Genomic DNA, 18,637 nt, shown 5'->3' on the forward strand with positions numbered 1-18,637 from the left:
GTCAGCCTGGACCCTCTTCCTCCTCCTCCTTTTGCTTGTGCTCCCTTAAAAACAACCCCAGCCCCATAAGATATAATTTCATCTTATTGTTTCAATGTATAGTGTGTATGCCCGATATCGTATGTCAGGAAATTGTATACAATATTGCATGGGGCGCACATCGTACTAGTGTGTGCTTAGCCTAGACCTGTGTGGTGTGAGCCAGTACAGCAATTATACCCCTCATTCTTTTCAGGTGCTTCTTTTGACCACAATTATGAATTCAATACATGTAACTTCCATTGTCAGCCCTTGTGACCTGTTGTGCCTTCTAAGTTTCCTTAAGAGCCAGCAGTGGTTAACTGTGGGTAGCGGTATCAGGATTGGGGTTTTGGGCACCGGGCTACATTTGCTTTGGCACCATGGCATCAGGCAAAATATTTTGTGCATTTTTATTATTGTTTGATAATGTAATACAATCATATGTTGCAACACTCTACAGAGAATATTTAATCCTTACTATTCGAGTATCCGTGTCCCTTGGAGCTTGGATAGTCTAAATTCCCTAACATACATATCGGGGTCCATTTTTGTCGGCAGCCATTTAACCCATCAATGTTTTTGGACTGTGGAAAGATGCCCATGAGAGAGGATACTAATTCCACATAGATGATAACACCCTGGTGGGAATAGAGCTTTCTAATTGGTGTCTCTTTTTAAGTCACATCCCTGATCATAATTAGGATTTCTTTTTCATTTGTTTATTCAGGGGAATATACTGGTATATAGGCCATTCTTCACAGAGTGCACATTATGTGCATAATTTGCATTTATTATAGTATAGTGGTCTCCTGCATACAAATGCATGTAATATGGTTAATGGAGTTTTACGTTTATGGTGTATTGCATCTGTGTGGTTTCTAAATGTAATTATTTTCAGTTCTTCGTTTTGGGTACAGTCTGGTCACTTCTAATTGTTGTTGTGACATTGTACCTGCTGACAGGAGCTGATTAGTGTGCTCCTGGGCAGGATGTAGTCACCAGGTCAACGGTATTGGTGCTCACTCTAGAGTTAACTGCAGGCATTGCCCCAGTGCAGGAAATCGGACACTTCTGCTCACAGCCGAAAAGGGGGCGTTACCCATCTTCATCACTCTTAGGGGTGTGCCCAGCATTTTGAGATGCTGGGCTGCCCCTAAGTTCTTCTCTCACTGTCAATAGATGCCATGCACATTCGCACTGCATATATTCACCGGCAATGATAGCGAACCACATCTTTCCCACCCACGGGACACTGCAGCCTGCGGGTGGGGATGGCAGAGGGCAGGTTGTTCCAGTAGGGCGTCGCCTTAAGGGCAGGGCACATTTTGTCCATTTTAAAATCATTCAGGGCGTATTTTGTTGGGCATGGTGTGGCCACCCGTTGAAACGGCCTAGCATGAAGACTACAGTTATTATGTCTGCATTGTCAGAATGTTCACATTACGGTTAGGGTGCGGGAGGGTTAAGGTTAGGAACTACAGGGATGGTTAGGAATAGGGGAATAATACTTACTGGAATGCTGAATAATTGGATGTCTGACCCGGAAGTGACCACTTAGACCCCGGAAGGTACACTGGAGCCGCTGCAGTCGACAGGAGCAGGTAAGTCACCGATTGGCTACTAAGGACGATAATTTGACACTAATCAGCATCTATATGATTAATATCGATATCGTCACACTGAGCTTCTATAGAAAATTACATGAAGGCAAATACTAATAATAGATATTTCTTTACTGAGTTAATAAAACCCTTTACAACAATTTGAAAAAGAAATCTTGCTGTGAATGCTCCTGCTGTGGCCTCAGCCGGCTGTATATTGATGACTGCTCCGGCGGTGTGTCGGCACCGGCAGGGATTTGTGACGCAGCTGTTATTGTGGACAGTCATACTGCTGCATCCAGTATCCTTTTTACTGTGGCACTGAGAAGCTTTATGTATCAGTGGAGCAGTTATTTTTTTTAGACCTTGAAGAAGGTTGTGATGCTCACTGCAATGAACCAGATACTTAATTTTACAGTAACACTAGAAAATGCCGTTAAAATCTGGTCCCTCCCACCCATTTTACTGTTCTTTTATTTTTATGTAAAAGGACCGAAACATACAGTATGTGTTGAAATGTTGACTTAGGGTTTAAGAGTTTTTCAAGCCTAACCCAAAACATGGACTGTAGACATTGACTACATAAGTTTTGTGTCATTGCAGCTCATCTTGGATGAGCCCATTCTTTCCGCCAAGGTCACATAATCTGCCTTCAATATGAAAATATGATCCTTTAAGAGCAATCATTTGCATGCAGTGTTTTGTTTTTGAATACGTAGAAAAAAACTTGTTTAAGGTAGAATTAAAATGTGACCTTTGCCAACACACTAGTTTAATATAATTTAGTCAGTTTATTGGTTTTACCTTGCAGGTAGCATTGATGAGGATGTTGTTGTTATTGAGGCATCATCCACACCGCAAGTTCCAGCCAACAACGAAGAAATCAACGTTACCTCTACTGACAGTGAGGTAGAAATAGTGACTGTCGGAGAAACATACAGGTTTGAGCTTTCAATTCTATATACAAATAATTTCTGGTTGATCAGGAGGAATGTTTAGTGACCGTGTAATATAATCTCTAGATCCATTGTACATAAATTACTATTGCTTAACTGGATCTCATGGGCAGATGTAAAAGCTTTCTGTGTGGCAAAATAAGTAAATGTATGTAAGTAGCTAAAGCACTGTTAAACCTTAAATACAAGTAAGTTCAATATGAAGGCATATTGGGGGAATACAATGGAACGATTTTGTTAAGCTCTGGGGGTGAGTGCCCAGGCATGGATATGCATTTGTCCACATTGCGCCCCGGCACTTAAGTCGGCAGATGTACAGGTAGTTTACCACGGCTAATGTACGGGCATTGCCACGGTAACCTGCAGCTTCTCGCTTAAGTGCAGAGTGCAGTGCTATTGGAGAACACTGTAAGCCCACAACTAGCATGGCGGCACTATTTAAGTCCGATCTCTTTTAGCACCTCGGAAAGGGGTGAGCAGAAATCCTCTAGTTGCTTGTTTACAGTACACAAATTGAATAGCTCCAGGCTCTCTTTCCCGGTGCTAAACAAATTTGTGCTCAATTGAATTGCGCCCCCCCATTTGGACAGTTCTAAATGTATATGTGTATTGTTCACAAGATTTGTCACTTAAACTCCATGTTTGCAAACAATTCAGTATTCAGCAACTCCACACTGATGGGTAGATGTATCGAACCTTCGAGAGATTGCTTGTAGCAACAATCATTTTTTAATTGTTATGTTCTGGATAAATGCTAGCATAAACTGATTGGTTGCTATGGGCAACTTCTCCACTTTATCTCTCTCGAAGGTTTGGTGCATCTCCTCTTGAGACTTTGATTGCAACATTCGTCAGTGTCTTTGTTAGCCGCACAGTCTGCACATGCCTCTGCCCAAGCGTAAAGAAATAGTGACACCCTCCTCCCACTTTTACAACTCACAAATGCCCGGATTGGCAATGTTCCTTCTGCTTAGCACTGAGGATGAGCATCCATATACCTTCTGGTTGCTGCAAGGCCTGACGTGGCAGTATTCAGCTGATAGCGGTTATCTTCTGATTGTATTTTCAATAATACGTTTTCATTGGATGGTAATGCCCGTCTTGGGACACTTGAATTACAGCATATCATGCCAGTTTTAGGATGGCAATTCATGGTTGTTACTCTTGCATGTAAGCCAAAATCTATTGTTCTTCTTAATATAAAATCCTTGTAGAAAATGTTGGAATTTATTTGGTTTCTCTAGAACCAGTGCATGGACCATGTGTAGATGCAGTCATGGACCTGTTTGTTCTGCGCAGTCGCTGAGCACCCAAAGTGCAGTCTGGCCTAAAGCAGTTACAGGATTGGTCATTCAAAGTTTGGGCCAAACAGAGAGCATTGTAAGCTGGCCCGCACACTGGCCCTCATTCAGAATTGTTCGCTCGCTAGCTGCTTTTAGCAGCATTGCACACGCTAGGCCGCCGCCCTCTGGGAGTGTATCTTAGCTTAGCAGAAGTGCGAACGAAAGATTAGCAGAACTGATACTAAATAATTCTTAGCAGTTTCTGAGTAGCTCCAGACCTACTCACAGATTGCGATCACCTCAGTCCCTTCAGTTCCTGGTGTGACGGCACAAACACGCCCTGCGTTCAGCCAGCCACTCCCCCGTTCCTCCAGACACTCCCGCGTTTTTCCCTGACACGCCTGCGTTTTTTAGCACACTCCCGGAAAACGCTCAGTTACCACCCAGAAACGCCCCTTTCCTGTCAATCATTCACCGATCAGCAGTGCGACTGAAAAGCGCCGCAGGATCCACAGCATAACTGCTAAGTTTTTAATTAAATAACTTAGCGCATGCACGCTGTGTACCATGCGCATTTAGCAGCAAATCGCAGCATAGCGAAAATAGGCAACGAGCGAACAGCTCTGAATGAGGGCCACTATTCAGTCACAAATCAGTAATAATACAAAAAAATGTTTTACAGAGCTCCCAAACTAGTACATTATTTTGGAATTTCACATACAATAGTATGAACCTGAAATGTAGAAACAAAACAAACACCACTTTATATGGAATACACACATTCGCATTGGGTTTATGAATGGTCAAATAACGTTGGCAAAACAGTTTTTAAGACTTTGTATTCTCATAACAGTCTCAAAGGGAAAGTTTTTGTAGTGCTGGTCTCGAGCCATCATTTCCAGATTTTAATTGATTTAACGTCTGTTTTATTTGCATCTAGAGGAATGGCTGAATTAAAATGAATGTTCACTGTTTTGTTCGTACTCGGCCTGAGAATACCTTCAAGTGTGAAGTGATAGCTGGATTGCTCAAGTATAGATATTAAACATTCTATCGGTTTGCAATGTGAAATGGAAGAGGCCCAAATCATTTGGAACTCACGATGGATAAACAGGCGGTTGGAGTATTTTCCACTGGCTGCTGCAATTTGCTTGGTGTGCAGTTTCTTGCTCGCACACAAAGCAAATTAAACGAAAGCATTTAACCCATTTGCTGACGAGCGCTGTGAATCCACGTTCTGCACTAACCATACAATTATTAAATGACTACATAGGGCATGTAGGTTTCTTGATTAGCGTGGATGGAAATTGTTTATTAACCTACTCTAGACTGCTCCCGTAGGGTTTCCAGGGATAGCTTCAAATATTTATACAGCTGTGTATATACCCATGAGACTACCGCTTGGTGGATAAAGGCAAATGTGATTTAAATGTTCTTTTGGTGTATTGCATTTCTCCGCTCACAAAGTCTCAGTCACATCTTTTCTGATTGGTTTAAAAACAGGTTTTTGTTTATTATGTAAAATGGCTGACTTAAGTAACATCAGCCTGTTATATGTAGTGAAAGTGAAATAAGATGTCCACCTGTTGCCTATGTTACTTTAATGTCTGACCTTTTCCCTTTTGTGGGCTGAGCCAACATTCGTAAAACACAAATGAATCCTTACTGTAGGAGCATTTTATGGGATGCAGTTAAAATACCAGCTGTCGTGATCCTGGTGTTCAGGAGACCGACCCCGGAATCCTGACACCCGGTGAAATACCACCGGACGGAGTCCCGACCTCCGCAGGGTATTCCTACTCAGTTGGTAGGTCCACGCCACAAACCGAGTGGCAATATAACCTGTAGCGAGCCACCAAGCCCGAAGCGTGGCGAGCCCCCGCGGACACTCGCTGCCGGGATTGCGACAAACGCTGACGGTATACTGACAGCCATCATCCTGTCTGACGGTAAAATATACAATTCCCATTTTTATCATTGTCGTTCTCCCAGTTATTTCCCTAAAATGATTAATAGTGATGGGTGCACTGTGCACACTTACATTTGTTCTAATGTCAGATCTAATAATAATACATTTTTAGAACTCTTAAAAAAACAACAACCTGTAAATGCAATAAGGTGGTGTCTTGCAGTGAGAATAATAATGTGTAAACATAGGGACTAAGGTGGTAATTCAGAGTTGATCACAGAAGCAAATTTGTTAGCAGTTGGGCAAAACCATGGGGGTAATTCCAAGTTGATCGCAGCATGAATTCTGTTAGCAATTGGGCAAAACCATGTGCACTGCAGGGGAGCCAGATATAACATGTGCAGAGAGAGTTAGATTTGGGTGTGGTGTGTTCAATCTGCAATCTAATTTGCAGTGTAAAAATAAAGCAGCCAGTATTTACCCTGCACAGAAATAAAATAACCCACCCAAATCTAACTCTTTCTGCACATGTTATATCTGCCTCCCCTGCAGTGCACATGGTTTTGCCCAATTGCTATCAAAAATCCTGCTACGATCAACTTGGAATTACCCCCCATGTGCACTGCAGGTGGGGCAGATATAACATTTGCAGAGAGAGTTAGATTTGGGTGGGTTATACTGTTTCTGTGCAAGGTAAATACTGGCTGCTTTAATTTTACACTGCAATTTAGATTTCAGTTTGAACACACCCCACCCAAATCCAACACTCTCTGCACATGCTATATATCTGCCCCCCTGCAGTGCACATGGTTTTGCCCAACTGCTAACAAATTTGCAGCTGCGATCAACTCTGAATTAGATCCTAAGAGAACCTAATAGACCTGAGCACTTGTGTAGCAACAACACGGTCTTCTGTAGGATACCAGGAGTGACATTTTGTAAGAGTGCTAGTAGTCAAGGAAGATTAGAGCCAGGAATCTGCTTCTAGATCTGAGAAGTATAGGATATCCTGCTTTGCTTAGGATGGTTATCCTTGCAGTGTGGTGTGCTGTATACTGAATAGATAGGGCTCAGATCATTGATCCTTAGTCACTGCTCTTCAGCATTTATGCAGTTCTTAACCCTTGCACTACCAGCTAAATTGACTTTCTACACTATATATTCAATTAGGGTCGAAAAAACTGCTGTCTGTCGAAAAGACGGCAGTTTTTGACTTTTAAAGGTCGAATAGTGATTTGACCTATTCAATCCCTGCAGTTTTTATTCCACAAGTCGTGGAATTCGACTTGTGGAATAGTACGTGAATCGACGGTATAGCTGCCAATTCACGTACTTTTGCGTGAAACAGGGCCAAATTCGACAGGATTTGGCCCCGTTTCCGACCATCTCAGTCCGACATAAAAAAATGTCGGACTGAGATGTGGAACCCAGAGGAGGAGAGGGGGGGGGGGCTTCGGGGAGACGGGGGACAGTTGCGGGCAGACAGGCAGTGAGTATGTCTCACAGCCGCGCCACTCACGGCAGCGTCCACCAGGCTCCAGCAAGTGAGATCACGCTTGCTAGGCTGTGAGACATCCTTCTGCCGCACTGCTCTCCTCCGTCTGCCGGCGGCTGTCCCCGCCGGTCTCCTCCCTCTCCGGTCCCTCATCTCAATTCGACTTTTGTAAAGTCGAATTGAGATGAGATTGAATAGGGGTTGACTGATTTATTCTGACAAATGCATGTCGGAATGTATCCGACCCTAATTGAATATTCCCCTAAAACTTGTATAACAAAGTAGTAAATGAAATGGCACTTGCTGAAACCACACATTTTCTGAAAGTATCCATTCCAGAGAATTAAAAATGAAAATCACAGTTTTTGTTCTTGGCATTAGGCAAAACTTTCACAACTGTTAATAAAATGTTTTTTCTCTTACGTCCTAGAGGATGCTGGGGACTCCAAAAGGACCATGGGATATAGACGGATCCGCAGGAGCCTGGGCACACTATAAAGACTTAAACTGGGTGTGAACTGGCTCCTCCCTCTATGCCCCTCCTCCAGACCTCAGTTAGACTTTGTGCTCAGGAGTGACTGGATGCACACTAGGGGAGCTCTCATGAGTTTCTCTAGAAAGACTTTGTTAGGTTTTTTTATTTTCAGGGAGACCTGCTGGCTACAGGCTGCCTGCATCGTGGGACTGAGGGGAGAGAAGTCAGACCTACTTCTACTTAGTTTAAGGGCCCTGCTTCTTAGGCTACTGGACACCATTAGCTCCAGAGGGTTCGATCACTTGGTGCGCCTAGCTGCTTGTTCCCGGAGCCTCGCCGTCACCCCCCTCACAGAAGACAGAAGCCGGGTGAGTATGCAGAAGGCAGAAGACTTCAGTGACGGCAGAAGACTTCAGTAACGGAGGTAACACGCAGCGGTCGCGCTGCGCTCCATGCTCCCACACACCAACGCACTCGCATGGTGCAGGGCGCTGGGGGGGAGCGCCCTGGGCGGCATGTTGCTGAAGTTTAGTTCGCTGGCGGGGGGGGGACATATTTAGGTGCCCGGGCACCGGGTATGTTCACCCCACCAGTGTGCCACAAAACGGAGGGAGCAGCAGCGGTAGCGCTGCGCTCCCTGCTCCCACTCACCATCGCCACTTGCAGGGCGCTGGGGGAGAGTGCCCTGGGCGGCATGTTTTTTAAGGGATTGCTGGCGGGGGGACATACTTAAAGGCTCGGACGCCGGGTATGTTCACCCCGCCAGTGTACCGCAGCGCACGCTGCACGCCATTGCTCCCACACACCAATGGCTTCCGAGGGCGCAGGGGGGAGCGCCCTGGGCAGCGATTGATATTGTTTATGATAACATCCCCCACAGATCAATATATGGAAAATATATATATGTGTGTGTGTATATATGTGTGTGTGTATGTATATATGTATATATATATATATATATATATATATTAGTTTGAGCGGGCTTTAGCGCGCCGAGAAGGGGTGGAGCTTAGCCCTCACAACGGAGTCAGCGCCATTTTCTGCAGCTACCCGCCAAGCCTTGTAGTATAAAGGAGGGGGGGGGGGGGGGGGGGGCACAGTGTTTTTAGTGCTATATGGGGTCGATTCAGTTCGTCAACTTATAAATAGCGCTGGGAATTAGCTCCCGACGCTATTCAATTCAGCTGCTAGTGACCCGCAATTGTCGGGAATTCTTCTCTCATCCCCGGGGGATGAGAGAAGAAACCCGACAAAAGTGCTGCCTCGCGGCCGGCGCGAGGCTGATTCTGTCGGGAATCAGCCTTGCGCCGGGGAGTTAAGTCGGAGAATGCCCGTTCTCCCGACAATTCAACCTGTTTAGTCGGCGAGAACGGGCCATCGCCGACTTAACTGGAGCTGAATTGAATAGCGTCGGGAGCTAATTCCCGGCGCTATTCATAAGTTGCCGAATTGAATCGACCCCTATGGTAGTTATATAGCATTATGTTTATAATGGGCGCATATTCCTTGTTGTGTTGCATGAATTTCAGTGTTTTCCTGTCTGTTACCCACTATCGGTTAGTCGACATGTGTGAGGGCTTTTTCACAAGCTGCTGTGGGGATAACTGTCGGCATTGCCGACGCTTGTCGGTACTTGATTCAGAAAATTAATTATTAGCAGGTTGGTGTTTGTGTGCTTATAAAAGTAAACACGCCATGGGAGACACAGTTGTTTGTGGGTGCATGTCAGCATCGACTGTATTACTGGGTAAAACGATTAACAGGCTGTTATGGCCTGGTACCTGTGTGTGTGTGTGTGTGTGTATATATATATATATATATATATATATATATATATTTAGAGGTATATGTAGGGGGAGTGTTATTGAATTTATATATGCTTCCCTCAAGACCCCTCGGGGTTCCAAGATTGTTATTTTTTTTTGCCCGCTTATTATTCCCTGCTGTCGACATAGACTACGTTTCTGACGACCAGAACGTTCCTGGTAGATCCACATCTGGGGCATGTCAGCACATTCAGAACACATTACTGTCACTATGGACCCTAACGGGTCTGGACAATCCACTTCTATCTATCTATCTATCTATCTATCTATCTATATATATATATATATATATATATATATATATATATATATATATATATATATATATATATATATATATATATAAAAAAAACAAATGAGGAGCGCGGATATCAGTAAAAGTTGTGAGCATTTAATAAAAAGAAGTACACATATACATACATCTCAAAAAGAGATCAGCAGCACGATGTTATCACACACACGGCACCTCCGGATAGCACCAGTGGAACAGCCGCCGGTCACAGCTCATCAAACGATCCCTCCCGGGACCTCACAGGATCAGATCAACAGCGATGTAGTTACATCTAGTGTCCAATTACCACGCCAACGCATTTCGTCACGAGGACTTCGTCAGGGGGTGTCACCTTGTTTGTTTCGCAGAAGCGGATCTTGTTTTCTGTTTCTAGCACATCCGCCGCAGGTCGCCGAGTCTATCTGGCTGGATCCGACTCCGGTGGGGTCTCGTCGACTAATTTTCAGTTAGTCTGGGAATTGATTAGGACCTGTGAGTTGATTATAGAATCCAAAGGGGGTCATTCTGAGTTACAAATGTTTCCCGTCAATATTTTTCTAATAGATCTTACCGATTCCCCGCGGGTCGAGGAGGTAGTAAGCGACGCCATACCAGAGTTGCGTCAGGTTCAGGACTTTATCCTGCCATCCCTAAAAAAAAAAAAAAAGAAAGAAACAAGCATTTCTACTTACGAAGTGGAACTATAAGATGGAATCTCTCAGGCCAGGGAGCTCCAACACGTAAAGGTAGAAAAAGGGTTTAAATGTGTTTTTCTCAACGTTCAGCCTACCTGGGTTGATACCCAGGATTGTCTTTGCCATTTCACCGGAGTGTTGGCAGTATGATGGTTTTCTTTCAATAGTAAGAGCAATTGTCATTCGGCTCTGGGACGCTCTCCTGATTGAGGCGAGGTCAAGAAACAAGGGGTGCAAATCGTTGTTTCTTTGACTGTTCCTCAACACAGGGAATGACTGTTGTTCACAGCGACGCAGAGTTCGCAGGTGGGTGTCAGAGTAGATACTGACCGGTTGAGGTTCTGTGTTTTTTTCCTGTGGAAAGAGGTCTGAGGATCCGGAGTCGGATCAGATTGATTGTGACAATCCTTCCAAAGTTTCTGTTAATGAAGCAGGTGGGTGCGGCCTACGGGCCCTTGTTTGTTGAACAGGTCGAATGCCAGAGTGGTTTTCGAGGGACCAGTTGGAAATGGAGTCCGGGTCTCCCCAACACATGCGTTGGAATTTAGTCCTACTGACCGGGACTTCGCTCCTGTGGTGTCTGCTCGGTTCTCATCTTCTAGAGGGACGGAGGTTCGGGATCCAGGAGTAGGACCTGGTGTCCATGCATGCATATATCCGAGGTTGGGGAGCTGTCATGACAAGGGACGTATTTCCAGAGGAAATGGTCAAGCTGGGAAGCTTGTCTGCGCTAAACTTTCTTGATTTAAGTAAACGCTTTAAAGCGGGCTTCGTTCCGGAGTTAAACGACGGAGAAATAGATTTCCTCTGCAGACGCGATCTCCATCCGGGAGAAATACAGTCGTCATCGAGAAGTTTTCACTGAAGTGACAAGTCTTTGAGGAGTGCCTCCAGTGGACATGTTGGCGTCTCGCCTCAACGAGAGATCTCAGGGATATTGTTCCGGGTCAGGGGACACTCAAGCTATAGCAGTGGACGTCCTCGGGACACCTTGGGTGTTTTCAGTCGGTCTATGTGTTCCCTCCGTTTTCACTCTTCGGAAGGTGATAAACGTAAGAAGAACAAAGGTTCAGGCGATCCTCATTGTTCCTGTCTAACCAAGGAGTGGTTTGGTATCCAGTTCTTCAAGATTTACTCCTATAAGATCCATGGCCTTTACCTCTACGTGAGGAACTGTTACAGCAAGATCCGGGCGTGTGTCAAGACTTGCCGCGGCTGCGTTTGACGGCGTGCAGGTTGAACGCCATATCTTGGCCAGTAAGGGTATTCCCAGTGAAGTCATTTCCACACTTCTTCAGGCTAGAAAAGAAGTAACGGCGAAGCTTTGCCACCGTGTTTGGAGAAAATATGTGTCTTGGTGTGAATCCAAGAAGGCTACTACGGAAGACTTTCAGCTGGGTCGTTCTTCTCCATTTTTTGCAAGCAGGTGTGGGTGCAGGCCTAAAGTTTGGCTCCATTTAAGTTCGGTTTTGGCCTTATAAATTTGCTTTCAAGAAAGAATTGGCAACCTTTCCGGAAGTTCGGACCTTCGTGAAAGGAGTGCTGTACATCCAACCTCCATTTGTGGCACCGTGGGACCTGGATGTGGTGTTGAGTTTCTTGTGTCACACTGTTTGGAACCTTTGTGAAAGGTTGTGTTAAAATTTCTCTCTTGGAAAGTGGTCATGCTGTTGGCTTTGGCGTCCGCAAGGCGGGTGTCGGACGTAGCGGCTTTGTCTCGCAGGAGCCCTGTTTGATCTTCCATGTGGATAGTGAGGAATTGAGAATTCGGATAATAGTTCTGCCAAAGGTGGTTTCTGGGTTTCGCAGAAATCTGCCTATTTTGATGCCGGGGTTATTTAGGCATTAACTGATTCAAAGTATCTCGATGTGGTCAGGGCTTTGAATGTTTAGGTCGCCATTTTGGCTCAGATGGGGGAAACAGAGGCTCTGTTTGTCCGGTATGTTCCCAGCATGATTGGGGCACCTGCGTCTATGCAGTCTGTTACACCCTGGATCTGTAATACGATTCGGCGTGCTCGTTCTACGGATGGATTGCCGTTACCGAAGTAGGTGGTGACCCAGTCTACTTGGAAGATGGGATCGTCTTGGGCGGATGCCCGAGAAGTCTCGGTGGTTCAACTTTGCAGAGCGGCTACTTGGTCGGGTTCAAACACGTTTGCTAAGCTCTACAAGTTTGATGCCCTGGCTGAGGGGGACCTCATGTTTGCTCAGTCGGTGCTGCAGAGTCGTCCGCACTCTCCTGCCCGGTCTGGAGCTTTACTATAGACCCCATGGTCCTTTTGGAGTTCCCAGCATCCTCTAGGACGTAAGAGAAAATAGGATTTTAGTACCTACCGGTAAATCCTTTTCTCCTAGTCCGTAGAGGATGCTGGGCGCCCGTCCCAGTGCGTACTGTGTCTGCAGTTATTGGTTTTGGTTACACTTTGTGGTGTTTCATCTCTGTCAGGTTGTCGCTGACGTTGTTCAGGCCGTGGTAGGCGGTTTCTTTATATTGGTTGTGTGACACACAGGTTGTGTTGCATATTCTTTCAGCATATGGCTGTATGTTTTCATGCCGGGGGCTGGTATTCTGTTGAATGCCATGTTTTCCGGTATGTTTGTGGTGTGAGCTGGTATAACACTCACTGTGTTTAAAATTATAAATTCTTTCCTCGAAATGTCCGTCTCTCCTGGGCACAGTTCTAACTGAGGTCTGGAGGAGGGGCATCGAGGGAGAAGCCAGTTCACACCCAGTTTAAGTCTTTATAGTGTGCCCAAGCTCCTGCGGATCCGTCTATACCCCATGGTCCTTTTGGAGTCCCCAGCATCCTCTACGGACTAGGAGAAAATGATTTACCGGTAGGTACTAAAATCCTATTTTTGTACCTGGTTTCACTGCTGGAGTTTGGCCTTCTGCCTGTAGCCCTGCACTGATTGCCACTGCACAGCAGACTGAGATCTATGTAAAGACTTATAAGGTTGCAGAATGGATTTCCATGGAATGGCAAAGCAAAGGAATCATGATTCGTTATTTAGTGTGTGCTACCCTGAAGAGATATTCCCCCACATTCTCTGGTTATGTTTATGGGGTTGCACTGTATTAGATGTGTTTGCTTGTTATTTGTAATATATAATCATGCACCTTGCTATTCTTTCATGTATATTTAGGGTGATATTCAATTGACCCACATTATCGCCCCTATCACGCCCATAGCAGTTGGGATTAGCTGCGTAAAGTGGCTAAACCCAACTAATGTCATGGGCGCGATCATGAAAAGTCCAGTTTGGACGTCCAAACTGGTCACTTTTCGCGCATTTCAGCTCGCCACCCCTGGAGGTAGCGAGCTGAAATGCTGTTGTCACGCCCGTCGGCAGCAACATTTGAATAGCTGCCGGTAGGCGCGATAGGGGCAGGGAGGGGGCGGCAACATTTGAATTCCGCCCTTTGAATCCGTTTAATTATTTTGTTCCCACCCCATCATCATCATCATCATCATCATCATCATCTATTTCCTTACCAATATCCCTAGCGTTTCACTGTCAGCTGTGTCCTCTAATAAGTGGCCAAATAAAAAAGCAGGGGTTCCTTTTACCCCCATGATCTCTCTCTGTTTATTAACATGAAGTCTTCAGTTACTGGCAACACGTCTGGACTATGACATGATATGATGTGACTTATGTGTTCAATGAGCCTGAAATTAAAGTGATTAGGAGATTGGTAGGTCATCCTTTACTTCAGGGGTGAACGGATTTTATCCATCTCCTTATAATAACATCTATTATTCATTTGTGTCATTAATTGGCTGCAGAAGGGAGGTCTACACATTGTGTCTCTTGCTATCTGTAAATAGCACCTCGTGGATGTTATGTCCGTGGCAAGGAAATTAGACTTTACAGGAGCTTAATTTTCCACTCCCTTTTCTGTGTACAGATATGTCCTCATACATCTTTGCTGCAGTCACGCCAAACAGCCCCTCTTGACACTCCAGGTCACATGAGGATGTTTTGTTTTAATTTTTTACAAGAATGCATCTTAATCGCAATGCAATGTGACAAGGAAACATAAGGAGACAGTGCTGTTTAATGTGATATGACACTTGTATATCTGTGTGCGACTGAGTCTCTGAATCTGTACATGAAGTGCTACAATGTAGCAGCTTCAGCTTTTTTCCAATACAAGTCCTGTTCTGCTCCGTATACAGACTCAGTCACATACAATATACAAGTGTCATATATCAAATTAATCAGCACAGTCACCTTAGTCAAGTTGTGTTGCATTGAAGATGCATTTTCTGCAAAAAAAGATGTCCAGCATTAACAGAGTTGCACAGGGCCTGGCGGCTCACTCACGCCAGGCATCTTGCACTGTATGGCGTATTGAGGTAAGTTGTATGAGGACACATGGATCTGGTCCTTTTATTGTTGCCAAAATAATGACAAATCCTTAGAGCACTGTCCATACTGAATATGTGCGTTCTGCACACTGGCTGCACGGCTCGTCTTAGTCTTGAAAAATAAAGACAAGAACAAGCCGTAAAATATAATAATGGGTTTAAAGCAGGGGTTCCCAAACTTTGTTGCATCATGGTACCCTAGAGTATCAGCATTTTTCTTTTACGTCCAAGAGGATACTGGGGTCCATTTAGTACCATGGGGTATAGACTGGTCAACTAGGAGCCATGGGCACTTTAAGAATTTGATAGTATGGGCTGGCTCCTCCCTCTACGCCCTACTACCAGACTCCATTTCGAAAATGTGCCTGGTGGAGCCGGTCACGCTGAAGGAAGCTCCTAAAGAGTTTTCTGCATTTATTTTCTATGTTTGTTATTTTCAGGCAGGGCTGGTTAGCAGCAGCCTGCCGGCTCTGTGGGATTTAGGGGGGGGGGGGGGGGGGTGCGCGTCCCAACCTCTTGTAGGGTTAATGGTCCCGTTCCCCGCTGACAGGACACTGAGGTCCTGAAGGAACTATTCGCAAGCCCCACCACGGCAAGCGTACATTCCCGCAGCATTCCGCCACCCCTAACAGAGCCAGAAGAATGAAGAGTGGTGAGTATTGAGCCGGCGTCCCGGTTAGCGGGGCGCCGGCCGTTATGGCGGCACGAGGGTACAGAGACGCACGGCTTCTAAACGAGGCGGAATGCGTCTCCAGACACAGTACACAACTACGTCTCCGTACACTGTACACAGTACCCAAACTGGCAAACACAGCCTTAAAACGGTTCTGCTCCATTTTAAGCACAAAAATTACCTCAGCCAGTATAAAAAAGCAGGAAGACCGTCTGCCATTGAAGGGGCGGGGTTTCGCTATGAGAGGATCCAGCAGCTCACAGCACCATTTTCCCTCTGCAGTGGACACAGACTGACAGGAACGCGCAGCTCCTCCGGTGTGACTCCAAATTACCTCAGCGGTACCAGGGGTCATAGCAGGGGGGGAGCGACTATTAGTGCTAAGTTCCCTATCAGGGTACCTAGTCTGCGACCCGGGTAAGCTTGGCATTAGCGGTAAGGGCGCGGTGGGGCTGGCTCCAAACAACTCTGTCTCCCTGAAGGGCTCTTTGTGGGTTACTTGTGCTTAACCTTTTCCTGTGTGTGTGTGTGTGTGTGTGTGTGTGTGTGTGTGTGTGTGTGTGTGTGTGTGTGTGTGTGTGTGTGTGTGTGTGTACGGTCACATTTACATTATGTCAGGCAAAGAGTGTGTTTCTTGTACAGCGGAGTGTTCCTCTTCACCAGGTTGCTCACTACTGGGTACTCAGGGTTCACAAAATAGCGGGGCTGAACCAGAGTGGGTTAATTCTTTTAAAGGAATTATCTCCACTCTTTCTACAAAATTGTCCCGCAGTGAGAAAGAGACGCAATATTTAAAACAGACTGTGGATGAGTTTATCAAGAGAGACTCAATCCCCAAAACAGCGTCTCAATCCCCTCCCATTTGTCCGCAAAAGTGATCTCTGGCCCTTATCCTGCAATCTGACTCTGACGCTGACAGGTCAGACATGGAGGAGGGGGAGGTGGATTTGCAGGGGGGGGGGGGGGGGGGGGGTTCGGCTCTGTCACAGGGAATAGAGGCTCTTATAGAGGCTATCGGAGATGTACTGCATATTCCTGATAAGGTGTCAGAGGAGTGAGGAATTATCTTATTTTAATGTAAAAAAGAAGTCCTCCGTCACACTTCCTGTGTCAAAGGAATTGAATACCCTGTTTGAAGAACCATGGGTTAATCCTGACAAGAAATTTCAGATCCCTTAAAGGTTGCGCTCATCTTTTTTCCTTTTCCTCTGGAGAATAGGAAAAAATGGGAAAATCCACCGATAGTGGACGCATCAGTCTCTAGACTGTCACGTAAAATTGTGTTGCCTGTTCCTGGTTCAGCCTCCCTTAAAGACACGTCTGATCGTAAAATTGAGACTACACTCAAATCATTGTACACAGCTGCTGGGGTGACCCAAAGACCCACTATTGCATGTGCGTGGATCACAAAAGCCATTGCAAAATGGTCATGTAACCTAATTGAGGGGTTAGATTCCTCATCTAGGGGGGATGTTGTTTTACTCCTACAGCATATACAGGACTCTGCTAACTTTATGGTGGAAGCAATAAAAGAAATAGGCTTGCTTAATGCACGCACCACCGCTATGGCAGTGTCGGCACGCAGGGGCTTGTGGCTACGCCAGTGGACTGCTGACGCGGACTCCAGGAAAGGCGTGGAAGGTCTACCATTCACAGGAGAGGCCTTATTTAGAGATGAACTAGAAAAATGGATCTCCACAGCTACTGAGGGTAAGTCTTGCGTATCTTCCTTCCGCAGCCCATCCTCCCCAACCAAGAAGACTTATTCAGCTTCTAAGTTACAGTCCTTTCGGACGGCAAAGTTCAAGGGCAAATCCAGAGGTGCTTCTACGTCCTCCAGCGGTGCAAGAGGTAAACCACGCAAACCAGCGACTGCCAGTGCTCAGGAGCAGAGCTCAGGCTTGGCTTCCTCAAAGCCATCAGCGTGACGGTGGACCACAATGCCTGGAATGCTGTCAGGTGGGATCCCGACTACAATTCTTCAGTCTGGTCAAGTTTGTGCCAGGATCCCTGGGTCATAGATCTTATTTCCCAGGGCTACAGACTGGAGTTCCAAGAGCTCCCACCTCACAGATTCTTCAAATCAGGTTTACCAGTTTCACAAGAGGCAAGTATAACTTTACAGCATGCCACCCAAAAGCCCAAAGACTCAAGTCATTGTTCCAGTTTCACCTCATTTGCAAAACAAGGGTGTATTATTCCAACTTGTTTGTAGTACCAAAACTAGACTGTTCGGTAAGACCAATTTTGAACCTCAAGTCGTTGAACCTGTACTTACGAGTGTTCAAATTCAAGATGGAGTCTCTGAGAGTGGTGATCTCAGGTCTGGAGGAAGGGAAATTCCTCTGGATATCAAGGATGCGTACCTTCACATTCCGATCTGGCCGTCTCATCAGGCTTATCTACGGTTTGCACTGTAGGACTGTCACTACCAGTTCCAGGCCCTGCCATTTGGTCCCTCCACGACACAAAGGGTGTTCACCAAGGTGATGACAGAGATGATGTTTCTATTCCGCAAACAGGCAGTGAACATATTTCCGTACCTGGACGATCTCCTGATAAAAGCACCGTCCAGGGAAAGGTTGCTGGACAGCATTGGTCTCTCAACCAAACTCCTCCAGGATCACGGGTGGATTCTGAACCTTCCGAAATCTCACCTAGAGCCTACACGGAGGCTCCCATTCCTGGGAATGATACTGGACACTGACTCGCAGAAAGTGTTCCTTCCGTTGGAAAAAGGCATTGGGAATCCAGTCGATGGTTTGGGATGTCCTGAAGCCAACCCGGGTATCAGTGCATCTTTGCATTCGCCTTCTGGGGAAAATGGTGTTCTCTTACGAGGCTCTTCAATATGGAAGGTTTCACGCAAGACCCTTCCAGCTCGAGCTGTTGGACAAATGGTCAGGTTCGCATCTTCACATGCACCAGAGGATCCGTCTGTCGCCTAAAGCCAGGATCTCCCTTCTGTGGTGGCTACAGACTTCTCACCTCGTCGGAGGTTCAGAATTCAGAACTGGATTCTGTTAACCACAGATGCAAGCCTCAGTGTGTGTGGA

General features: G+C 45.8%; 1 protein-coding gene across 5 annotated transcripts in view; it reads left to right on the forward strand.

Moving 5' to 3' along the window:
- The window catches only part of RNF111 (ring finger protein 111), a 186,248-nt gene that overhangs the window by 125,115 nt on the left and 42,496 nt on the right, over positions 1-18,637 (forward strand). For all 5 annotated transcript variants that reach the window (XM_063926182.1, XM_063926180.1, XM_063926183.1 and 2 more), the window contains exon 3: positions 2,434-2,563. In XM_063926182.1, the coding sequence (XP_063782252.1) occupies positions 2,434-2,563 (130 nt within the window). The remainder of the gene's footprint in view (positions 1-2,433; positions 2,564-18,637) is intronic.

The sequence above is a fragment of the Pseudophryne corroboree genome, chromosome 6 (genome assembly GCF_028390025.1).
Source record: "Pseudophryne corroboree isolate aPseCor3 chromosome 6, aPseCor3.hap2, whole genome shotgun sequence".
Taxonomy (NCBI): domain Eukaryota; kingdom Metazoa; phylum Chordata; class Amphibia; order Anura; family Myobatrachidae; genus Pseudophryne; species Pseudophryne corroboree.